The following is a 25,600-nucleotide window of genomic DNA, read 5'->3' on the forward strand; positions in this document are numbered from 1 at the left end:
TTACTTGAGACTAAACAGAGTCACATCCCCCACCTTCATGACCATAGAGGGACTGAGAGATGAACACTCAAAAAACGTTAATTATTATTAAGGCTTGACTTAAAAAAACTATCAAATCTATATATCATTCAGTGGGCTCAAGTATCTCTTAAAAAGTTGCCAGATTCTGAGCCATAGAATGAAAGAAAAGTATTTACGAACATGTGTCTTACAAAGGACTTTAATACAGTATATATAAACAACTTTTACAACTCAATAAGACAAACAATCCAATTAAAACTGGGCAAAAGATTTGACAGCCACTTCACAGAAGATATACAACTGGCCAAAAAGTACCTTAAAAGATGCTTGCCAGCATTAGTCACCCCGGGAAATGAAAATAAAACCACAATGAGATACCACTAGATTCCCATCAGAATGGCTGAAAACTTAGTGTTGGCAGCTGGAACTCTATACAACCCTGGTGGGAATACAAAAGGGTATAGCCCCTTTGGAAAACAAACAGTTTGGCAGTTACTTTATTAAACATAAATCTGCCATGCAACCCAACTATTTTACTGGTAGGTATTTACCCAAGAGAAAGGAAAACCTATGTTTATACAGTGGCTTGTACACAGATGTTCCGAACAGTTTTATTCACGGTAGCCCCAAACTGGAAACAATCCCAAGGTCCATCAACAGGCAAGTAGAAAAACAAATAATGGCATATTCACATAATGGGACACTACTCAGCAATAAAAGGAATAAGCTACTGATACACCGCAACCTGGTGAATTTCAAAGTCATTATGTGTGTGAAAGAAACCATAAACAAAAAAGTACATGCTACACAATCCCATTTATATAAAATACTAAACACCACCACGATGCAAACTAATATATGGTGACAAAGACAAATCAGCAGCGTGAGGGATGGACTGCAAAGGAACTTGAGGAATCTTTTGGGGGCGATGGAAGTGTTCTGCATGTTGATGGCGACAGTGGCTTCATGGCATATACATCTGTCAAAATAACCATTGAGTTGTAATTCTAAACAGATACAGTTTACTGTAACTTGATAAAGCTGAATTTAAAAAGCTGCCAGAGTATTAGGAAATCATGTCCTCTTTTCTCCCTCTGGACCAAGCACCTGCCCAAGCAAGCCAACTTTAACAAAATTATCTCACAGATTTTGGATTTTTTTTTTTTTTTTGCCATGTCAAAGTTGTATTAAGTTTCAATACAAAACATTCCAAAAAGTGAAAAGTGATCTATAATACCCAAGTTCTATGTTCAACTACCACTTAAACAAGGAAAACATTTTCTATATCATTCTGTTTTACAACCAGTATAAACCCGGAAGAATCAAGATCTGATTCTTTTTCCACACGTCTGCTAGGTCAGTAAACTATTTATCAAATAGGTGTCTGGTCATTTTAACATACTCCTTGCTTTGAACAATATTCATTCATATTTGGTATAATCTCTATATCCTATATTTAGGCTATCTAAATATTTTAAATATTTAGGATATCTCAAGAGCCAAAAGGTCCTCACAGAAGCTTTAACCCAAGTAATCATAAGAATATGGAAGGACTGGGCTAACACAACTATGGAAGTGCAACAACTACATAAATTTGGTCATTACCCTTGTGGTCTGTGATTAGTAGTAGTCTGTCAAATGAGAGTTAAAAATGTTGTACTTACTATCCCTAGTTGCAAATGTTAAAATATGACAGTGCCATAATTACAACAAAAATATATTAGAAGTTGAGTTAGTTCCTCTAATCCAACAACTCAAGTCTGTTTCCTTTGAGAACATTATACTATTGGCTCTAGTCTCCAAAGCAATAAACTAAAACGTGTTTCCAAGACTGGGAGGTAAAGTAGGCTTATAAAACAGTATAGCAAAAGAAAGCCAAGTGGCCCAATTGTTTCCAGTGTGTTTGCCATCTTAGCATGGTTGTTACTTTCCAGATGTCACTCATAAGTTTTATTCTACAACTAAACTGTTTCTGGATAAGCCACCACAAAAAAATGTTTCACTTACTGACAGACACTTCACTAGATAGAGCTACCACTTATATCCATCATTTTTATAATTCATCTTAAGTTCTAAATTGAAAAGTTGTCCCCATGACTTTAGCTAAACAAAATGAAGCCCAAAGCTGTAAAATCTGTGTAAAGGACCACAAGAACTTCCTGACTACCTCCACTTACCAATTTCCTTAATTACTTCCCCTTTTCCATTTGGTCAATTACTTGTTTTCGGTAACTACCACTCACTCCCTAGTTATGAGTGTTAATCAACACTGATGCCTTCCTGAGATCCACAGGAACCCTTGAAGGCAAAATCTATTGCCTGCACCAAACCAATTCTGACAGCACTGCTTATGCAACTGCACTGACTTCCCGACAATCAGCCGCCTTCTGCTTCAACAACTCTTAGCATTTGACTTCTCTTACTGCCAGCTTTATCTACTGTGAATCAATCAGCACTCCACAACCATAACGAGCACAATCTTCAACCATCTTTGCTGTTTCACAGGCATTTTCTGCTTTAAATCTGATGTGGAATGCTGATAGATTCACTTTTTAGAAGTCATAAGCCTTTAGGAAGTTGGAGATAAATTCATTGCTTATCTATTTTTCTCCTTTGCAATCAAGCTGTTCCTTTAAAAGTGAGACACTACAGAGTTGCAAAAATTTGAAAAGAGTAAGAGCAAGCACCTTTGCAGCTTCATGGTTGGTTTTGGCCAAACTTTTTATTTAGTATTCTGTTGTTTAGCACACACTTAAATGGTCTTTTTGTGGGAGGGGAAAGGGGAGGTTCTTGCAGATTCCCAAGGAAATGTCAGAAAGGCAAAATGGCCAGCATTATCCATTTGCTTTTTTTGGGTTTACTGGGTGAATAGCACTTTCCTTACATAGGCATCTGATTTCAGGTTTTGCATACTGAGAACAGTGAGATTTCAGTTGGAAAAGACCCTGAAATCTTATGAGTAGCATACCCCAACCACCCTCTAATAGCTAGCTTGTTTGTATAGGCAGAATGATTCATCTCTCCATTTTAGATGGCTAGATGTTTTGTGGAAAATCTTAGAATTGCTTGCCTCATTTACCGGGAAAAACCAGATAGGAAGTGGTCTTTAGGGACACCTTTACTTGGAAAGTTACAACACTAGTACTACAAGGCTTAACACATTTAACATTTGCTTGTTGAAAAGCAATGTCATAAAGTCAAATAAAATTAAACATGTTTTACCTTTTTCCTCATAAGAACATAAAAATTACGGAGGTGAACTTAACAGGGAATTTAAAACAGGTAACACAATTTTTCCTTTCAGTAGTCCTTGGGTAGTTACGATAGAATAGTTTCCACTCTTTTTTTTTTGTTTCTCTGAACTGGGATTTTGTTTGTTTCTAGTATCTGCTTCTGCCTCCTCCTCTATCAGATCGGCTTCCTCCAGGGCCAGCACCTCTTGGTGCCCCGCGGCTTGAACTGCTGTAGGAATCACGTGAAGAAGGGTACCCCCTTTCTACAGAAGGGGGAAGCCCTCTTTCTTGTCTGCCAACCCTATCACAACCACTTGAGTAGAGATCACTTCGGCTGCTTGAGTAACTGTCTCGACTTCCACCATATCCATCACGTGAGCTGCTATAATCATCATAGCGACTACTTCCACCATAAGATGGCGGGGGCCCTCGTGTAGGTGGAGCACTACGTGAGTTACCATAACTCTCATATGAATCTCTGTAGGAACCTCCACTTGGATGATCTGAATAGTCACGATCACGACCGTATCCATCTCTATCGCCATAGCCTCTTGATGGATAGTCATCACGTGAACTGGAATGACCATAGTCACGGTAAGTATAATCTCGTGGTGGTGGTGCATAATCTCTTGTATCACGAGAACTTGGGTAATCTCTGCTTGAATAGCTGTCTTTAGAATACCCATCATCTCTTGGAGACAAATAAACATCTCTACGAGAGGGGAGCGGTTCCCTTCGAGGTGGACCTCCGTAACTATCTCTTCCACGTGATAGAGGAGCTCTTCCTCCCATTCCACTGCTGCTGCGAACTAGTCCTGAAGGTGCAGATCTCTTAGGAGAAGGACCCCCACTTCTTGGTGGTGGTCCTCTTTTTACTGGGAGTGGTCCCCTGGAAGAACTCATGTTAAAATTCATGGAATATCCACCGTCATCCATGTGTCCTCCTCGTGAAGGAGGTCCCCTGGTTCCTCCACTTCCTCCTCTTCCAGCTCCAAAACCTCTTGGAGGACCTCTACTTCTTGGAGGTGGGGGCGGTCCATGTCTACCTCTTTCAAATGATGGTTTGGTGGCTTGTTCCACCTTGATGGCTTTTCCATCTAACGACTTTCCATTCATGTCTCTGGCTGCATCCTTAGCGTCTGCTGGGCTTTCAAAGGTGACAAAAGCAAATCCTCTTGATTTGTTGGTTTCACGGTCTTTTATCAAGAGTACTTCCACTATTCGTCCATATTTGCCAAATACTGTTTCAAGAGCTTTCTCATTTGTTTCCGTATTAAGCCCACCAATGAACAGCTTTCCTGGGCGATCTGCTTCAACCATTTTTTTTTGCCGGTGAGTCGGAGGTGTGACAATAACAATGGGTTCAAGCTCCAACAAGCTCGCCGACAGGGGCTTCCTAGCAGCTCAGCACCAGTGGCGGCTGTCGGTTAGGAGGACTGAACCGCAAAGCCGCTAGCACTACTGCGCAATCTGGATGCTTTTTAAGGTATGGCTATCCATTCAAAAAACCAGGAAAATTACTTTCTTTTGCCACTAGATGGCAGAGGAAAACAACAGAATGTTCCTGTAATGGTGGAAGAAATGAAAGTAAGAAGTGGAATGTAAAGCAGGGAAAGATGCTTAAAGATACATAAAAAATGCAATTATATTAAGCTCAAAAGTGTGTATAATTAACAGGAGCCCTTTTCTTGTAGCTTTTTTTTTTTTTTTTTTGTAGACAGAGTCTCACACTGTTGCCCAGGCTGGAGTGCAGCAGCGCAATCTTGGCTCACTGCAACCTCTGCCTCCCAGGCTCAAGCCATTCTTGTTCCTCAGCCACCTGAGTAGCTTGGATTACAGGCATACGCCACCATACCTGGCTAATTTTTGTATTTTTAGTAGAGCGGGGTTTCACCATGTTGGCCATGCTGGTATGGAACTCCTAGCCCAAGTGATCCGCCTGCCTTGGCCTCCCATTGTTGGGATTATAAGGGTGAGCTACCACGGCTGGCCTTAACTGGAACTTTGAAACAACATATATTTTGTTACTTTATTTTATAAAGAATTATTTGTGCCTGATACGCTATAGCTATTTAACATCTGTTGACTGAACAGATCTGCTGAGTGAAAGGGAAGCAATTTGAACTCCCTCTGAGAGATAATGTATTTGGGGAAAAAATCGTACTTCAATAGAAAACTATGCACTGGCCACAGCATAGCTTTAGGGCTGATATTTGCAGGGCTAGAATTTGCCTTTGAGTTATTCTGGGCTTTTGCAAATTGAAGCTAAGTGACAGGCATGCAAATTCTGGTTCTAGCGTTTTGATTATCTTCCCTCCACTCTGTAGAAAAAACAGTTTTGCCTTCATTTGCAATCCAATTCCTTTACTACATATGAATTTGTGCTTTTTGACTTTCCATATGTACTGGTTCTAACTTCTGTCTGGTTACCTCATATCACAAGTAAAATAAAAATCTTTAGCACATGTTCGTTTTTATATTTGTATGAGTCATAATTTCACCTTTTTCTGAAAATTATATTTTAACAATTACTTTAGAGAAACAAGCTTATTGGAAACAAGGCTTTCTCTAAACCTGAGAGCTGATAACAGGTAAATACATGGCTGGAATGCCAGAAATGGAGTCAGGCCAAGTGGAGAACAAAAAGCCTGGTTTATTCTCTCAAAAAAAATTGGGTTCAAGCCAAGACCTTGGAAGAGTAAGTAAGTGAAGGGAGTGCGTGAGTATTGTCCTCACCCATATCAATAGGCCCGGGGCCCTTCTGCCTGCCTACACTGTATAATCTCAGCTCCCCCAATCACAGCTATAATTAAATCAGAGTTAGACAGTCAGGCTGAACCAATCAGGACAACTGGAAGTTTGGGTTTGAGGCTGAGAAACAGGTTGTTTCTGCTGGGCACATGAAACAGGAAGATTGGTAAGTTTGAATCTGGGCAAGTCTGTGCTCAGTCCCTCACACACATGCCATGTTCTGTGCCAAAAATACGGCTACGTTCTAAGTATATTGTTCAAGGTTGTTTAATGCAAAGAGCTTTCAAGCCAGATAGATCTTAGTTCAAAATTAAACATCAAAACTCCTAGTGTGTGAAGTAGGCAGGTTACCTGACATCTCTGAAATTCAGTTTCCTTATTTGCTAAGCAGGAAAATGAATATCTGCCCCATGTAAGTGCTATGGCAATTAAATGAGGCAAAGCCATAAGCAGAAAAATATAGTTCATGGCATACAATACATATACTCCAAAACTAGTGCCCACTCAGAAAGTAGGAAAGATTCTCTTAGATACAAGTAAGGATGAGTAAGTTTGCACTAAAGGAGGCAAAGAGATGTTGGGTATGGACTAAATGTACAAAAGGTGATACTTTTACATCAAAAGAGAGGGTTGGGCTGGACGCAGTGACTCGTGCCTGTAATCTCAGCACTTTGGGAGGCTGAGGAGGGTGGATCACTTGAGCCCAGTAGTTTGAGACCAGCCTGGCCAACATGGCAAAACTCCGTCTCTACAAAAAATACAAATATTGGCTGGGAGTGGTGGCGGGCACCTATAGTCCCAGCTACTCAGGAGGCTGAGACAGGAGAATCGCTTGAACCCGAGAGGCGGAGGCTACAGTGAGCCGAGATTGCGCCATTGCACTCCAGCCTGGGCAGCAAGAGTGAGACTGTATGAAAAAAAAAAAGAGAGAGAGACAGAGAGAGTTGATTTCTTTAAGGAAGGACAGACCTAAGGAAAAGGTTTTGTCCAGTGTTGCTTTTGCGCTTCTCTGGTGGACATTTAAATTTTAGAATCTCTTAAAAAAAAAAAATAGACTATTTTAGGGCCAGGCGCAGTGGCTCACGCCTGTAATCCCAGCACTTTGGGAGGCCGAGGAGGGCGGATCATGAGGTCAGGAGATCGAGACCATCCAGGACTACAGGCGTGTGTCCAGCTAATGTTTTATATTTTAATAGAGATGGGGTTTTGCCATGTTGCCCAGGCTGGTCTTGAACTCCTGGTCTCAAGCGATCCACTGGCCTCAGCCTCCCAAAGTGCTGGGATTGCAGGTGTGAGTCACTGCACCCTGCCTACATTTTTCCTTTAGCATTCAAAACATTCTTTAAAATTAGAGAATACGTAAAATGTTTTTGTAAAAAAGCAAGTAATACAGGAAAATACAGCCTATCCTTCGTTCTATTCCCTCACTTGGAGGTAACCTTCCCGGCAGGTTTTCATGACATTAAGGATGATGTGGATGAAACGAATATTCTAAGTAGGTTCACAGTAACTTAGCTGGCTGGTTCTGACAAGTCTTTCTTGATTTAAACTTATCACTATTGCTTTTGTAACACTGGCCAGTGTTTTTCATTTGCCTAGCAATAGGAAGAATATTTATCTTTATCCCTGTGTGACTATTTTAAATGCAAAGCCTCTGATGAACTGTAGACGCTTTTCCAATGTAGTTAAAATAATACAAACACTTTGGCAGTTACTTAATTAAACATAAAGCTACCACACAACCCAACCATTCCACTGCTAGGTATGGAGAGGGGTTAGTGCTATCCCAAATAGTCCACAAGTTTGAATAATGCATTGTCAGTGGTTCTTGCCTGGGACATACATCAGAATCAGCTGGAAAGATTTCTCAAAATACATTCCAGATATGTAGAATTAGAACGCATAATGGTGGGCCCTGGCATACGTAGTCTAATAAAAGTTCCACATATGAGGATTGTGCACACAAATGCCCTTTTAGTGCCATGGTTTCATATGATCACCTTGGGGAAGCACAACCACTTCCCTGGCTTCAACCGACTTCTATGTTGGGAGAGGGCCTGAAAAAGATGGTCACGGTGGCATAAAGAGGAGAGAATTCAAGACAGTTATGAGGTAGAATTCATAGGATTTACATATAGAAGACACTGATGATGGTTTTTATGAAAATTTTAAACCATTGAGAAAATTTTAAACCAGTTGAGAGATTAGAATTAGGTTGAATACAAAATTGCCAATATTCAACCATTTATGACAAAAATGGTACTTCATATGCCAAAAATGGAATTTTCATACAAAAATAGCAATTTCATATACTTTAACCTAACATAAAACACTCATATGCACACTACCCAGATTCAGTAATTCTCAAGATTTTGCCTCTTTTTTTAAAATTTAATTGCTGAGTAACTTTAAAGCAAATCTTAGACCTTAGGTTATTACATCTCTACATACTTGGCACATATCTAAAAAATATTGCCACTTATATAACTGCAATTTCATTACCACACCTCACCAACAATAATTTCTTGTTATCATCTAATACCCAGTCCACATTCATATCTCTCTGACTGTTTTTAAAAAATGTCTTTCTGCATTTTGGTTGACTGAATCAACTTCCTAAAGCAGATGTATACATTGTATTTGGTGGTTATGGTTTTTAAACCTTTTTCCATCCCTAAGCAGTCCTCCTGAAATATCCTCTCCTACTTTTTTCCCATGCCACTGGACCTATATTCATAACTTGAAGGGTTTTGTGAAGACAAAATGAGGTAATGAATACATAATGACCAGCACATTGCCTGATCCACAGACAGGCAAGCAGTTGCTCAGTGAATGTCAATTCTAGTCAATGACAATAGACACCTTCAGCATATGAAATAGAAATGTTCATTTCAATAAAATATTTGTAAAAAAGCATCTGAAAAATTACATACTTTTTGGACAGTGCAGAATATGTACAATAATTTATCTGTAAGTAAGCAATACCTACAGCAGAAGTAGAGGATCCGAGGATTTTGGAAGAAGAAATTGTCTTCAGGAATTTTGCTCTACCGCTAAGAGAGCAGAGGCTCCTCTGGGCCAAAAACATGCTATTAAATAAAAGAAAAATTGAGAAGAGGAATAAATATATGATGGGTACATCACTATCAGACACTTACAGCTAGCTGATAAGCTTACGTAAAATCCAAGTAAACATTTTTGATAAGTGCGCTTGCTTTCTTTCAAGTTTTCTTTCTATCATATAATCTTTCATCACTGGAAGCATTCTAATAAATGTATTCTTCCTTATACAAATTTATATTCACATCATTTTAAACTAGAGAGCTTTAAGAATATTCTTAATTCAAAAAATAAGGCTTTAATTTAGTCAAGAGCATTAAATTTCAGTAAGTGAAAGTTCCATGTCTAGCAGGTATAAAATCCAGAGCATTTCAATCTAGGAACTACTCAAATTTCAGAATCCTCTGGATGACAGTCACTAGTAAAAGCATAATTTGTAACAGTAAATTAAAGTTGTTAGAAACAGTTATTTAAAAAGTCGTTTGAAAAGATGGATGATAGTGGGTCCTTGATAAATATAAAGAATATATGAGTGAATCTTAGGTTATTCTGAAGGTACTTCCTCCAACAATTCCCGCAAGCCATTTTAGTAGATTCCAGTGGCATGATAGGCATGCATTCTGAATTGCTTCTCTACCTGTAAGTATAAAATTGATATCCATCATGGGTAAATGGAGGAAGATCAAGGCAATGAAACTCTATTATAATACTGCCACTTAGAAGTGGAAAGAAAACCCAGCTTTCTAAAAACATTCAGGCAAATAGATATTTCTGAGATTACTCTGAGAATGTTGTTCTCTGAAGTCTACAGTATAAGGCTGCTGTATCAGTGGATGGCATTTCGTCTAATAGTTATCAAACCTTAGAGAAAAAGAGACCTAATCTATGGAAACTAAATAGAACTTCTACATAAAATGCTAACAAATCAAACCCAGTAGTATACAAGAAGGATAATACATCATGACCAAGGGGGGTTGGGTTTATATAAGAAACCTATTAATGTGATTCACCACATTAACAGATTAAAGCAGAATTCAATCTTAAAAAAAAGTTTCTATCTGTAGTCAAGTTATGGATTCTTGCTGGGCCTCAGTTTCTCCATTTTTCACAATAGATGAATAAATTAATAAGGTTTGAGTTAAAGCAAGCAGGTAGAGGAAACCCTCTAACGACATAAAGATACAATGGAATTTGCTGATTACGGCGCAGCTGTCCCAAAAGACACAGTTGAAACTTTGGAAAGTAGAAGAGAAAGGAAGAGCTGGGTCAGTTGCCAGGAAGTACATTGCATGATGGAGGTAATGTGCTAATAATAAAAGCAAGTAAGCTTGGAGTGCGGCTTCTGGGAGATTTCACCCCAGACTGGGTGAGCCATACTCTCTAGGTACCAGGCCTCAATGCCCACCTTCCTCCTTAGGGAGTTGCCCCTAAATCTAAATCTACTTGTTTTCATCTGGAAATCTCAAAGCCTAAATCCCAAATCCCTTTCTCCTATCTGTCTTCTACAGCACAAATTACCTCCATCATGCAATGTACTTCCTGGCTGTGGACTGCTGGAGAAAGTCCCACGGGATATTGGTTTCACCAAAGATTTGTGGTCATCAATCTTAAATTGACCCCCAACACTGCAGCATTTCTACTATATTTTGTAGGCAACACTTGTCTCCCATAGTCCAAAATGATTATTTAAATTTTTCCCACACTCCTTTAAACTAAATCCCTCTACCTTCCTCCTCAGTCCAAGCAGACTGCGCTCTCTACTTTCCCAAATCTAAAAAATACTTGTTTTTTCCTTCCCATTATAATAAAGGAAATTACCCTCCTTTAAAAGGATTGTCTCTCCTCCACGACTTAGATCTCATTCCCTCTACGGAGACCTTGCTTCACTGATTATTACCTCTTTTCTCCTGCATATTCAACTTTCCTTGTTTGTCTCTCCTGGTTAAAAGAAACATAAAAAACAAAAAACAAACAAACAAACACACAAAACATAACAAACAAAAAACACAAAAAATAAAACTCTTGACTGTGCCATCTCCCTGTTGCTCATTTTACTAGCTCTCTCCTTTTTCTCAATCTACGCTCCTCGACCCAGTGCAATCTGACTTTTCACCCATTACTCCATAATGGCAACTCTTGCTAAAGTCAGCTTCGACCTTCATATTGTTAAATCCAGTGGACATTTTGCAATTCTCACTTTCCTAGAGTTCTCTGCAGCTTTAGATACTGGCAGGCAAGCCCTTTTTCCCCTGAGAAACACCATGGCCCCTTGGCTTTTGACATCTTAGACAATCTCTCATTCATCTCCTACCTCTCCCACAATCCGCCACTGAATGATGGAATTCCAAGACCTAGACCTAGGCTCTCTTTCCATCTCACTTATGACCCTCTCACTAGGTAATCTCATTGTGTAAGGAACTGTGGGAGCATAGGTGAAAAAATGGCTCCGAAGAAATCTAAGCAGGCTGACAAATGCAGACTCAGAATCTTTGAATCAAGCTAGTTTACATCTGCATTTTATTAAGTATTTTGAGCAGCATTTTCTAATGCAATCAACATTGCATATATATATATTCACAAATGAGATAAATACATTAAATTTAGATGTCATCGAAAAGTTGGAGAAAATAAAAAGGTATATGGCTTTTAATTCTAAACAATATTTTCATTGTATTTTTCTAGTTTCTCCCCAAAAACAATTTCTGTGAAGAAAACCTGGCAACTTATGAATCAGGATGATCTACGTGATCTAATTACAGCATATTATGCATAAAGTCCATATTCCAAAACGCATGATCTATAGAAATGAAACTGTCGATTTATTATCAACAGGTTAGACTGTTTAAAATGAAGATTCAGAAGGTATGCTTGGCAGATTTGGGGGTGGCCTGAAGCTGAGAAAGCTGGTAAATTTTGGGGGGCCGAATATAAAGCTAAAAGGCAGACAAGGCCATCAAAATAAATCTTAAGACGCTTAAAGCTCTAGACTTAAATCCAAATGATCAATTTATACTTCACACATGGGGAGGAGAAGTAGGAAGAGATTTAATTTGACAAAGTCCGGAACATCTGGGTTAACTGCAAGTTCAAGCAAGATTAACATGAGGCAAAAAGGGCTACAGCTAATAATGCGCCGCTCACACTGTTACAAGAGTCCGACCATTGGAAAGATGATTTTCCTTTCACACTCTACCTTGTTAGTTTGCTTCTAGAATGTTTATAAGGTTCACTGATACAACAGGGGGCATCTAGACGGTGAACAAAGTCCTGGACGGGGGAGTACAGTGGAAGCATGCGCTTCAAAGCCACGTCTTTAGAACAAGAGCGGAAAGAATTAGCCAAAGTTGGGCAGCATATGATTTAAGGAGACATGAGCCTGAAATTGCTGAAAAACTGTTCTATGAAAATGGGATTCACGTAACTATAAACTTCTCCAGAAGGAAAGCAGTGCGGCTGCTGGGTGATAGCAGGAATTCGGTTTTGGCTCCCAAAGTCAGACTTGCTAAGGGCTGACCTGCAGCCCCAGTGCCCTTCAGGTGGCCGCCAAGGAGCCACGCGCGGGGGAAGCGAAGGAAGGATTTCTGCGCCACTCGACTCCAAAAGCAACAGACTACTTTTCTCTTTTAACTACAAATGTTGGATTCTGCTAAGCTTCATTTATAAGGCAACGTAACAGCCTTGGTATTCTTTTGGATTTTTTTTTTTTTTTGAAACGGAGTCTTGCTCTGTCGCCCAGGCTGGAGTGCAGTGGCCCGATCTCGGCTCACTGCAAGCTCCGCCTCCCGGGTTCACGCCATTTTCCTGCCTCAGCCTCCCGAGTAGCTGGGACTACAGGCACCCGCCACCACGCCCGGCTAATTTTTTGTATTTTTAGTAAAGACGGGGTTTCACCGTGTTAGCCAGGATGGTCTCGATCTCCTGACCTCGTGATCCGCCCGCCTCGGCCTCCCAAAGTGCTGGGATTACAGGCGTGAGCCTCTTTTGTATTTTTAAATTAAGAGTCCCAAAGTCACTCTTCTCAGACTGCCTTCTAAAAGCCCAAACAGCGAAATCAAGAGTAAAAGCGCCAACACGGTGACCCGGGTCTAGGGGATCCCCCCCTGGAGGCCAGTCACCTCGGCGCCCTCCCCTCAAACTGTTAATCTAGGGCCGACTCCCTGCAGCCGCCCCCGCAGGCGGCCCCGGAGGCGACTCCGGCAAGAGCAGCCCGGCTTCCATCCCCTCGCCCCGCACGCCGTGACGGCCCTAGTTAGTCCGCACGAAAGCGCCGCGCCGCGCCGCGCCGCCCGCCCGCCCCACTCACCTATCTAGTGCCACTCACCTATCTAGTGCGGCAACCTCGCCTCCACAGGCTCGAGTCCCGACTGGGCTTGAGGCCTCGGCTGGGCGGGATTCCGACGCGGGGGGCGGAGCTGGGACAGGGATTGACTCTGGGGTTTGCACTCAGTGCGCGCTTTGGCGGAGGGGTAGGCCAGGATCTCTAGGCTGGAAGAGACTGGATGAGGGTTGTTTTTTTGGGAGGGGAGGGGCGGGATTTGGGGAGTTCCGGGCTTGTGGGAACAAGGGGGCGGGGCGGGGGCGGGCCCGGATGTGGCCAGGGATTGGCTGTGGAGTGTGACTCACGGCGCGCGATGACGGTGGGGTCCGCCGCGATCGCGGACTGGATGGAAATGGAGGAGGGAAGGGGTGGGGGCCACGGGTTGGGCTTGAGTGAGGAAGGGGACAAGATGGAGGAGGGCCTGGACGTGGCCGGAGATTGGCCATGGGTGTGGACTCAGGGAACTCATTGGCTGTGGAGTCGGCCGGGCTCACATGCTGGTTCAGGCAGGCGTAGGTGCGGGGCTGGAGTTAGTGGGGCGGGGACTTGGATATAGGTATGGAATTTGGGCCCAGGGATCGAATCGGATGTATGCGACTGATCGGGTTGGGGCAGGTTATAGGACGAGGACTGGTTTGCAAGGACGGGCAAGCTGTGGGGCCGCTGGGCTTGTACAAGGGGAGGGATCGGGTTAGAGTAACTTTGGAAGGTGCCTGAGAGAGGGCAGGGCTGGAGAGAGTGTGAAAAGGGGTTCCTAGATGCATTTGTCATTTGAGATGGGGGTGTGGGGTTAAAAAGCGGAAAGGAACTTCACTTTCCTGGATATGAGTTTGATCAGCAAACTAAGAATGAAAGGGACATGTGAGACTGAAGGAGGAAGAAAAATGACACTAAAAAGCGAAAAAGAAAATTCTCTAGGAAAACAAGGAAGGAAACCACTGGTGACTTCTTTGGGGAGGGCAGTGTCAGCGAAAGGGGAGTTTTTGTTAAAAATTGAATTTTATGTTTGGATATTTTTCCTCTTCTATTTTAAGAGGATGAGAGGCTACAGGGAGTGGGAGAGGCGTTAGCATTGTTATTCAGTTGTAACGGAGGGAACAAAAGTATACATTGATTAAAGGAATATGCTCTTCAACTAGGTACAGGGAGTTAGTTTCAGAAGACGGTTAGGTGCATGGAGAAATTATTGTGTCCAGGTAGGGGCGAGCCTGGATGTGGCCTGGGATTGGCTGTGGAGTGTGACTCAGCGCGCATTGGCTGTGGGGTCCGCCGCGATTGGGGATCATACTACATCTTACCTTTAGGAGGGAGGAAAAGTGAAGGCTAAAGCTGTAATCGGCAAAGAAGCAACAATCATATTAGCTGGGGGAGGAGGATAGTTTGATATTTTTGTAGTTTGCACAGTGACCTTTTTAAATATCTGGTTAGGCAAAAATAGTGTGATCTTGTTTGTTGTCTCTCTTCATTGTGATCACAGAATGACCTGGTATGATGTTAGTGTTTTGTGAGATTGTTATATTTTAACAGGGGAACACCGCAGTCAATTCCTAACAACACTAAAGTGTCAGTTCCGTTCGTGACACCAAGGGCTATTTTTCTTTTTCTCATATAATGCTGAGGCAACCGGGAAGAATGAGGTAGAGAAAACATGGGTCTTAAACTTTACATTCTGGTAGAGAGAGACAAGCAATAGACAAGTAAGTATAAAAAATGACTTTAGAGGGTGATAAGTGCTATGAAAGAAGCAGTGATGGATGGAGATAGCTGCAAATTTAAATAGGTTGGTCAGGAAGGCATTTTTGAGGAGGTGACATTAGAACTCAGAATTGAATGGTAAGGAAGCAGCCTTGCAAAAATGATTCTGGAAAGGGAATTAGGAGTTGAAAAGGCCCCGAATGTACAAAAAGGCCGTGTAAATGAGTTCTTGAAATTACTAGCTAATAGGCCGGGTGGGGTGGCTCACGCCTGTAATCCCAGCACTTTGGGAGGCCGAGGTGGGTGGATGGATCATCAGGTCAGGAGTTTGAGACCAGCCTGACCAACATGGTGAAACCCTGTCTGTAAAAATACAAAAAAATTAGCCAGGGGTGGTGGTGCGCACCTGTAATCCTAGCTACTCAGGAGGCTGAGGCAGGAGAATCACTTGAACCCGGGAGGCAGAGGTTGCAGTGAGCCGAGATTGTGCCACTGTACTTCAGCCTGGGTGACAGAATGAGGCTCCGTCTCAAAAAAAAAAAAAAGAAAAATTACTAGCTAATAGGTATATTGCCCTTTACCCTTTTATCTTGTTTTCTGAATACAAAAATTACCCTTATACCCTAATATTACCCTTATATTACCTTATACCCTTGTTTTCTGAATAAAAAAATTACCCTTATACCCTTGTTTTCTGAGTAAAAATTTATGTAGATTAGGCCTTTTTCCTTGCCTCATCTAAAGAACTAAAAATATTTTGAAATATAGCAGAGAGAAGGTGGTATAGCATAACGGATAAGCCAAATTGCCTGGTTCAAATTCCACCTCTGCGATTTTCTAGCTGTGTTACCTTGGGCAAGTTATTTCATTTCTCTGTGCTTCAATCTCCTCAATTGTAAAAAGTGAATAATAGAACCTTACTCAAAGTGTTATTGTAAGGATTAAATGATTTAATGAATCAATCAACCAAAACAAAACCAACAATACTTAGGAGAGTACTCAGTCCTTAGTAAGTACTATAACATTGGTCGTTACGAAAAAGGGAAAGAGAAACTTTAGGATGGGGCTGCTATTTATCCCCCACTATTTGATACTCTCTTCTATTTTTTTAAAAAAACTTTTTTTAGGTCACAATCCCTTTTTAAATCTATAGTAATAGAGTCCCCAAGTTTCAGCAAAGTACATGGGTGCATTTTATAAAGAATGCATTTCCACCCTCTCTTATGGCTAGGTTGGCTGTATGACCAAATTGTGGCCAATGGCATATAAATGGGAGCTGTACGTGCAGCTGCCATGAAATGTCTTAAAAGAGTGGTAAGCCCTTCTTCTTCCCTTGGTTTGCAGTTTACCTGCCAGTTTGGGTGCAGGGTACAGGTCTAAGATGCCTGCAACTCTCTTGGACCACCATATGGAATCTACAAGTTCCAGATGATGTAGTGCAATAGAATGAGAGAGAAGGATCCTGAGCCCTGATACCATGGAGCCACCACTCCAGCTCTGGACCAACTATCTATATTTGCAGATAAATAAATCAACTTCAATTTTGTTTAACTCTTTTACATTTGTTTCCTGAAGTGTAGCCACAGTTTGCCTGTAATTGTTTACTGACTACTATTTTAGTTGATTCCCAAAGGCATTCCGCTTTCCTTTTACATGGGTCTTCTAGGTGACAATAGAGGAGTGAGGGAGGAAAACAAGTTGGAAGATAGTAGCAATGCCTCGTTATCTGAAAATGCTGCTGAAGAGGTATCTGTGACTTCTAGGTACTAAGAGTCAAGGAGGCAGGACTACATTTTCCTTTATCTTATAACCCTACAGTAGTACTAAGAAAGACCTGCTCTAGGAAACAAGACAACTAAGTGTGGGTTTGTAAGTTCCTAAAGACTTTTCCACCTTATAATCCTGCTCTAGAGAATTATGTTCAGTTTTCAGTCTCATGTAAGTATTTTAAATGCAATATTTATGTGTGTGTATTAGAATATCACACTAATGTTTCCTAGCCAGATAATAATAGCTATACAAACATTAGTTCAACTATTTCAAAAATCATAATAGAAATTGTACACTTAAGCCATGGAAAGGCTGATCAGGGTAAATATGTGTCTTATTTATCTGTTGTCTATCCACATACACGTTTGGCTGGATTGATAGCAACTTAACTGTTAGAATTTGTGATTTGAATCAGTCAGATAGTCTTTATAGTCTTTGAACAATTTTAAAAAAGGGAAAATAAATTTTGACTTTACAAATCAGTTTGGCAGCAGGATATACATTACTCTCATCTGCACGTCACATCCTCTAAGGTCTACCACATGCTCAACCATAACGCAATTCTCAACAAATTGGAAAGAACTGGAATAATACCAGCCACACTCTAGTGCTACAGCACAATAAAAATAGAAATCAATACCCAGAAGATCTCTCAAAACTATAAATTACATGGAAATTAAACAGTCTGCTCCTGGGTGACGTTTGGGTAAACAATGAAATTAAGGCAGAAATCAAAAAAGTCTTTTAAACTAATGAAAACAAAGATACAACATATCAGAATCTCTGGCACACAGTTAAAGCAGTGGTAAGAAGAAAGTTTATAGTGCTAAACGCCTACATCAAGAAGTTAGAAAGATCTCAAATGAACAACCTAACATCACACCTACAGGAACTAGAAAAACAAGAGCAAATCAACTCCAAAACTAGGAAAAGAAAAGAAATGACCAAAATTGAGCTGACTGAATGAAATCGAGATGCAAAATCCATACAAAAGATCAATGAAACCAAAAGTTGTTTCTTTGGAAGAATAAATAAGATTTAAAGACTATTAGTTAGATTAATAAGGAAAAAGAAGATCCAAATAAACACAATCAGAAATGACAAATATGACATTACCAATGACCTTACAGAAAAAAAAAAAAATACCCAGACACTATTACGAACTCCTCTATGCACACAAACTAGAAAACCTGGAAGAAATGGGTAAATTCCTAGAAACATATAACCTCTCAAGAATGAACCAGGAAGAAATCGAAATCCTGAATATACCAATAATGGGCTCCAAGTTGAATCAGTAATAAAAAACCTACCAACAAGAAAAACCTGTGGACCAGATGGATTCACAACTGAATTCTACCAGATGTATAAAGAAGAGCTGTCAATAATCCTACTGAAATTATTCCAGAAAAATCAAGGAGGAGGGACTTCTTACTAACCCCTGAGGTCAGCATCAGTCTGATATCGAAACCTGGCAGAGACACAGCAAAAAAGAAAACTTCAGCTGGGCGCAGTGGCTCAAGCCTGTAATCCCAGCAATCTGGGAGGCCGAGGCGGGCGGATCACGAGGTCAGGAGATTGAGACCATCCTGGCTAACACGGTGAAACCCCGTGTCTACTAAAAATACAAAAAAATTAGTCGGGCATGGTGGCGGGCGCCTGTAGTCCCAGCTACTCGGAGGCTGAGGTAGGAGAATGGCCTGAACCCGGGAGGCAGAGCTTGCAGTGAGCGCAGATCCAGCCACTGCACTCCAGCCTGGGCGACAGAGCAAGACTCTGTCTCAAAAAAAAAAAAAAAAAAAAAAAAGAGAAAACTTCAGGCCAACATCCCTGATGACTACAGGCACAAAAGTCCTCAGCAAAATACTAACAAATCAAATCCAGCAACACCAAAAAGCTAATCCACTATAACCAATAGGCTTTATTTCTGGGATGCAAGGTTGGTTCAAAATATGCAAATTCCACATAAAAACTACAATGAGATATCATCTCACCCCAGTTAAAATGGCTTACATTCAAAAGACAGGCAATAACAAATGCTGGCAAGAATGTGGAGAAAAGGCAAGCCTCGTACACTGTTGGTAGGAATGTAAATTAGTACAACTACCATGGAGAATAGTTTGGAGGTTCCTGAAAAAAAAAAAAAAAACCACAACAAAAACTAAAAACAGAGCTACCATATAATCCAGGAATCCCACTAGTGGGTATATACCCAAAAGAAAGGAAATCAGTATATCAAAGGGATGTCTTCACCCCCATGTTTATTGCAGCAGTGTTCACAATGCTGGCCCAAAGTTAGTGCTACATGCTTCATGCTAGTTAGATCCCTAGAGCAATGTTAGGAATATTAATCAACACCAGCTTCTCTAGGTCTTTAAAGAAGGGATACTGATGAAATCCTTTGTGGGGAGTAGAGGGAGAAGATTCTATTATAAATAGCACAAGAATATAAATAATTATCAAACTCGTGAAATAATATGATGTTTAATAATTGTAAACTTTCAGGTAGAAGTGTTAGGAATGGAGTTGGGATAATAAAGTGTATATAAGATGTTCATTCATTTAAAAAAATTATTTATTGTATATATATGTGCCTGGCAACCTTTCTAGACTCTACTGATGCCATGAGGAACAAAAAAGACAAAGACCCTGCCCGCTGGACCTTATTTTCTAGTAGGGAGGGGAGACAGGCAGTAAGTTTGAACAAACTGATCAGTAAGGTAGTGATTAAATATTGTGAGGAAAAATAAAAATTCTGGCCACTAGATGGTGTTCATTGCTTTCTTAATTTCTTTCACTTACCCAGTTCATTCAACTGGGTAGGGATGCTGACTGCATGATGCTCTATTAAAGTTGTGTCTGGGGCCAGGTGCAGTGGCTCATAACTGTAATCCCAGCACTTTGGGAAGCTGAAGTGGGAGGATCGCTTGAGCCCAGGAGTTCAAGATCAGCCTGAGCAACATAGCCAGGCCTCATATCTATTATTATTATTATTATTATTATTATTATTATTATTATTATTTTAAAGTTGTGTTTGGGTCAAAGTAATAGGTTCTTTCTTTTCCTGTCTCCCTTCTCCCAATTTTGATTTGTTTAAATTTGTTTTTTATTTTTTAGAGACAGGGTCTCATTGCTGTGTTGCCTAGGCTGGAGTGCAGTGGTGGGATCATAGCTCATGGCAGCCTCGAACTCCTGGGCTCAAGCAGTCCTCCTGCCTCAGCCTTCCAAAGTGCCGAGATTACACGCGTATGCCACCATGCTCAGCTTCCTTAGAGATTTCCAAGGACATTTTTTTTTTTTTTTTAAGAGGCAGGTCTTGCTCTGTTGCCCAGGCTGGTCTTGACTTCCTGGCCTTATGCAATCCTCCCTCCTTAGCTTCTCGAGTACCTGGGACTATAGGCACACACTACCATGCCCTACTGGATTTCTCTTTCTTTCCTCCCTCCCTCCCTCCCTCTCTCCTTCCCTTCTTTCCTTCCTTCCTTCCTTTCCTTCTTTTCTTTCTCTCTTCCTTTCTTTTTCTTTCTTTCTCTCTTCCTTTCTTTTTCTTTCTTTCTTTTCTCTAATTGACTGATAAGGTGAAATAGGGCTAAGACATACTAAAGAGCTGTGTGAACTGTCTTGTTATAGGGGGATTAGATTAACTCCTCCCTGAATCATAGACATGCTCTCCCCTCAATTTCCTGGGTATTTAATTTTCTTTCATTTGTTTAATATATGTATTCAGCATAGACTTTTAGCTCTTTAAGAGAGAAACACAACCATGTTTCCTAGTCCTTGGCGGAGTATCTTGTAGATAACAAATGTCTTGAATGAATAAATTCCTCTAGCCTAAGCAATTGCTGTTTTCTTTGTAGTCTTACCTAACTTCCTAAAAGGACTGTTTTAGAGTTAGACTGGGGGGAAAATCTATATAATAAAACATGGGAGAACATTAAAATTAGTCTTTGTTAAGGCTAACTCTAGAAAGAAGGTCTTGAGCCTTCTTTTCTATTGTGAGTAGAAGGAGCATTGTAAGAACTACATGGTGATGGAATCTACGGAGATACAGGAATTGTGATCCATCCTGACAGTCTCTTGGTCTTAAAGTAGTTTTAATATACAGATCCTGTTCATGCTTTGTTAGATTTATATCTATGTGTTTCCTTTTTTTGTAGCTATTGTAAATAGTATCCTTTTTAAAATTTTGGTTTCCAGTTGTTCTTTGCTTATATACAGAAACTGTTGAAGGTTGTTTTTTGTGTGCTGACCTTGTATCTTTTGACTGTATTAAATTCATTTATTAGTTCTAAGAGTTTTATTGTAGATTACCTGGGATTTTCTACACAGGCAATAATGTTGCCTACAAATACGGACAGTTTTATTTGATCCTTTCTGATCTATATGCCTTTTATATCCTTTTCTTCCCAAATTGTACTAACACTTCCATTGTACTAACAATTCCGGTGTAATGTTGAATGGGAGTGGTGAGAGTGAACATTCTTGTGTTGTTCCTAGATCTGAGGGGCTTCCAAATCATTTATCCTCTTTCTTTAGCTTCTAAATCTCCCAGAAAGCCACAAAACAACAAAACACATAAAGTGAAACACATGTCATCAGGCTATATTACTCACGACTCCTTTGCTTTAGGTATTCTGGATCTCCCAACCCCTTTATTCACTGAATATTGTAGCACCTGACTCTTCCTCTCTTTACCACTACTCTTGTTATTAATCTTTGGGACTTTTTGCATGGGGTAGACAAGTATCTAATACCCCAGCCTCTCAGCTACTTGACCTTTGAGAAAGTCTTTTCTATCATCTCACCTCAGCCTCAACCTTTTATTTACCAGTAACTAAACCTCCCTCCATAATCTCAATATCAAGTGTCCCACACAATCAGCCCCTGTCATGACCTGCCTGTTCCATGTTGATATGTCAAATTGTTGATTCTCCATTCTCATGTTATGTCTCAGCAATATGACAAAGATAATCATCCCTTCCTTCTTCAGGCATTTCATATTTCGGGCTGCTTATGTAGCACACAGTCTTTGTTTTTCTCTGTCTTATTGGCCATTCTTTTTCAATTTCCTTTTCTGAATTCTTTCTACTTCTTAATTTCTAAATATTATAGCTCTTCAGTTTTTGAGCCCATTTTTTTTCTTTAATCCACTGTCTTGGCTTCAGCAAATCTCTATTCAACGTGTCCAAATTAACAGCTCTAACTTCACTGCCTGTTTGGCATTCCCACGTTGATGTCCAATAAATATCTGAAGTTTTACATATCCAAACCAAAACTCTTGATCTCTCTTGTGATCCTAAACTTCATCCTCCCACAGTCTCCCCTATCTTGGTAAATATAATTCCTTTAACCCCATCCTTGATCCCTATTTTCCTCTCTGTCCTCAAAATCAATTCAACAGCAAGTCCTGTTACCTCTAAATTGGAAATGCATCTAGAGTTGAATAGAACCTCACCATTTCTAGTCTAAGTCCATATTGTCATTCACCTGGAATTCCACACTAGACTCCTACTTTGCTGTATTCACTTTTGCCCTTCTAGATCTACTCTAGTCTTGGTGACTTTTACTTTTTTAAAAATAAAATGAAAAACAACATACAAAAGGAATAATAGCTAAATTATAATCTTACAGTGGATGATTTTTGAGAAGTACATCTGTTCTCGCACTATCATGTAAGGAACTAAATCAAGGAACTAAATTTTGCCAAATACCCTCAGAATCTTAGTCATAGCATCACCCAAATTTCCATCTTGCTAGCCCATGTGCTCTATCGCTTGCTTACTCTCTCTCTGTGTGTCTCTCTCTTTCTCATTAGCTCACACACTCTCTCACTCTCTCCTCCCCTTTCTTTTTTATCTCCCTCTCTCTTTCATGGCTTGCTCATACTGATGAAGGAAGTTATCATGGCAGAAATCTCACATGGCAAACAATTGAGGATGACCTTTAGTCGACAGCCATAAAGGAACTGAGGACCTTAGTCTAACAAGTTAATGATAAAATGAATCCTGCCAATGACCATGAGACTGAGTTTGGGGAGTGGATTCTTCCCCAGAAAAGCCTTGAGATGTCTAAAGCCCAGGAGGCACTTTGATTGCAGCCTGTGAGAAACCACAAAGAAGACACAGCTAAACCTTACCTAAAAGATTCTTGTGAACTTTAGAAAATATGAGACAATCAGTGCTGTTTCGAGTCACTACATTTGGGAGCATATTTCTTATGCAATAGCAGATACTAATACAGAAATGTTATCTGACTTTGAACATCACAGCTTGTTATTGTCTGCTTTTTGTCTTTACATAAACTGAAATATATACCATGTTTTGTTTTTTGTTTGACTTCTTTAACTAAACATTATGTGTTAAAATTCATGCAAGCTTTTGGGTTCTGTAATAATATTTCATTACAGATAACTAGGAGTGGAATTATTAAATATATAGTGTGTATTTTTCACCTTATAGTAGATCATATCAAATAGTTTTTTAATACCATTGTCACCATTTATACTCTCACCAGCAATGTGTAAGAATTTCCAATGCTGCACACTCTCATCGTCACCTGGATAGGTCAGCCTTTTGAATTGTAGTCATCTTAGTGGGTACATGGAGATTTTATTCACAGTCTAATTTGCTTTTCCTTGAGAATGAGAGATAATTAAGGAAGTTGAGCCCCTGTTCATGTCCACTGTTCATTAGGATATCTTCTTTGGGATGAGACTGTTTAAGACTTTTCTTCTATTTCTAGTGAATTGTCCTTTTTTCTTTACTTGGAGACGTTTTTACATATTCCATTCATGTGTATATACATATTTACTTTTTTAAATCTTTACTCTTTTTTTAATCTTTGCCTTTCAGTCTCTTCATTGTATCTTTGGATAAATAGCAGTTCTCAATTTTAATAGTTAAAGGTATTGATTTTTTATTTAAACTGAATAGTTTTGTATCACATTTCCCAACTGGGAAAACCTGAAAATAATGTCTTTGATTTTTTTCTAAAAGTTTGATTGTTTTGTCTTCCACAACTATATCTATAATCCATCTGGAATTGATTGGTTTTTAATGTCAGGAGAGTAGGAACAATGTTTAATTACTTTTTAACACGTGTATAGTAAAGCCCTAATGATGGCAGCCATGGCCCATCTAGAGTGGCTGCTGCCATGACACTGGCTGCACTGGGGAGGTGAGGCTGGGGCTGCATGCTCCATGGAGCCGGTGGGAGCCAGAAACAGGTGGAAGGCCTGCCCACTTCTGATTTGGCAGGGCGGTAGCCTCATGCTCCCTGGGCGCAGCTGCAGCTGCCCAGCCATGGCTCCAAGCCTAGACATCCCTGTGCTCTTGAGGACTGGGAGCAGGCATGAGCTCCAGGCACAGCTGCAGCCACCCAAGCCACAGCTGCAGACCCAGGCAACTCTGCACTCCCAGGGGCCTGGGAAGTCCCTCTTGCCCCTGCAGGCTTGGAAATGCCTGCTCCTGCTTCCTGGCCTCTCCCTGCTCCTGTGCCTGCTCTGATCTGGAGCAAAATTGAGGCCAAGACTGGGTACTACTGCAACCTGGCCGGGTGTGCACACACTTAGGGCAGCCCTGACACACTAGCCCCTGCTGCCTTGTCCCCCTCCAGACTTTGTGCACCACTGAGCACCAGAAGGAGGCTGAGGCAGGGCTGAGGGCAGCTCAATGCTGGCTTATAGGCACCCCTCAGCAGGAAAAGCCTGGGTTACATAAGCAGCAGCAGGAGGCAGACAGGCTCCAGGGTAGAAACAGGTAGGCCCTTGGTGAAGCCCCACCTTCAAGCCAGGGAAGGCCTGAAGCCTGGGAGCTGGGCTGCCAGTCCTGCAGATCAGAGTGGGAACTTATGTTGCTTTTTCCAGGCCAACCCATGGCCACCCATGGACCAATCAGCACACACTTCCTCTCCGCTGAAGCCCATAAAAACCCTGGGCTCAGCCAGACTTGAGGAGATGACAGAATAAGCTGCCTGTGGAGAGGAGCTACCCTCTCTGGGTTCTCCTCTCTGCTGAGAGCTGAGCAGACATTGGGACTTCCAGCTGCAGAGAGGAGCTACCTACTCCAGGGTCTCCTCTCTGCTGAGAGCTGAACACTCATCAGGACATCCCAGTTGAGGAGAGAAGCTACCCACTGTGGGTTTTCTCTGAGCTGTTCTACTGCTCAAAAAAGCTCGTCTTTATCTTGCTCACCTTCCACTTGTCTAGGTACCTCATTCTTTCTGGACACAGGACAAAAACTAGGGACTTGCCAAATGGCAGAGCTGAAAGAGCTGTAACACAAACAAGGCTGAAACACGCCCCTTGCTCACCATGTTGTGGGCAACAAGAAGGAGAGAAGAGAGAAGGAGAGAAGATCTGTGGCCCTTTGGGGATCCCAGACCTAGAAGTTCCCCAAGCCAGGGCTGTGATAACCTCTTTGGGGCTTCACACTTTCTGGTGACTACAAGCTTCTGGGCACCACCGCATTCCCTGGTGCCAGCCATGGAAGCTGCTTGTGGTTTGCCTGGTCCAGTTTCAGCCTCGCAGGGAGCCAGCACCCATGCCAGTGCCTGGAGCTGCCCACCCTGCCACAGCCAGCATGCCTGGCTATGAGCAGTGGCTGAAACCCATGCTCACTCCCACACCCCTCCCCACTCAGCTCACTCTTGGCAGGCACGGGATCCAGGAGGGTAGCGTAAGCCAAGTGCAGCCTGCCAGACTGAAGGGGTGGAACAAGCCCAGTGAGCCCAAGAAAAGCTCAGGCAAAGGATCCAC

The 25,600-nt window shown here is 41.2% G+C and overlaps 2 protein-coding genes and 1 long non-coding RNA gene across 8 annotated transcripts in view; 1 reads left to right on the plus strand and 2 right to left on the minus strand.

Annotated features, from left to right (window-relative positions):
- The window catches only part of KYAT3 (kynurenine aminotransferase 3), a 69,627-nt gene extending 55,988 nt beyond the window's left edge, over window positions 1-13,639 (minus strand). The window contains exons 1-3 of one of the 3 annotated variants that reach the window (XM_063625362.1): window positions 13,387-13,639; window positions 10,963-11,003; window positions 8,995-9,094 (exon numbers count right to left, since the gene is read on the minus strand). In XM_063625362.1, coding sequence (XP_063481432.1) covers window positions 8,995-9,093 — 99 coding nt within the window. In that variant the 5' untranslated portion in view covers window position 9,094; window positions 10,963-11,003; window positions 13,387-13,639. The remainder of the gene's footprint in view (window positions 1-8,994; window positions 9,095-10,962; window positions 11,004-13,386) is intronic. The other 2 variants (XM_063625361.1, XM_063625363.1) reach the window with 2 other exon arrangements.
- RBMXL1 (RBMX like 1) lies at window positions 205-13,639 on the minus strand. 4 transcript variants are annotated; one of them, XR_010117467.1, is made up of 3 exons: window positions 13,387-13,639; window positions 3,244-4,818; window positions 205-1,000 (listed from the first exon to the last, which is right to left on the minus strand). XR_010117467.1 is itself a non-coding variant. In XM_063625367.1 (2 exons), exon 2 carries the CDS (start codon window positions 4,572-4,574, stop codon window positions 3,402-3,404), a length of 1,173 nt encoding a protein of 390 aa, XP_063481437.1. In that variant the 5' UTR covers window positions 4,575-4,818; window positions 13,387-13,576; the 3' UTR covers window positions 205-3,401. The 4 variants fall into 4 exon arrangements, 2 of the variants coding, with proteins under 2 accessions (XP_063481437.1, XP_063481436.1); XR_010117466.1 differs by lacking the exon at window positions 13,387-13,639 and adding an exon at window positions 8,995-9,099; XM_063625367.1 differs by having other exon boundaries at window positions 205-4,818; window positions 13,387-13,576.
- A 139-nt stretch (window positions 13,640-13,778) lies between these two features.
- On the plus strand, window positions 13,779-18,659 carry LOC134734075 (uncharacterized). The gene is made up of 2 exons (XR_010117470.1): window positions 13,779-13,895; window positions 16,423-18,659. It is a non-coding gene; the product is annotated as an uncharacterized lncRNA (long non-coding RNA).
- The last annotated feature ends 6,941 nt before the right edge of the window (window positions 18,660-25,600 follow it).

The sequence above is a fragment of the Symphalangus syndactylus genome, chromosome 12 (genome assembly GCF_028878055.3).
Source record: "Symphalangus syndactylus isolate Jambi chromosome 12, NHGRI_mSymSyn1-v2.1_pri, whole genome shotgun sequence".
Classification (NCBI taxonomy): Eukaryota; Metazoa; Chordata; class Mammalia; order Primates; family Hylobatidae; genus Symphalangus; species Symphalangus syndactylus.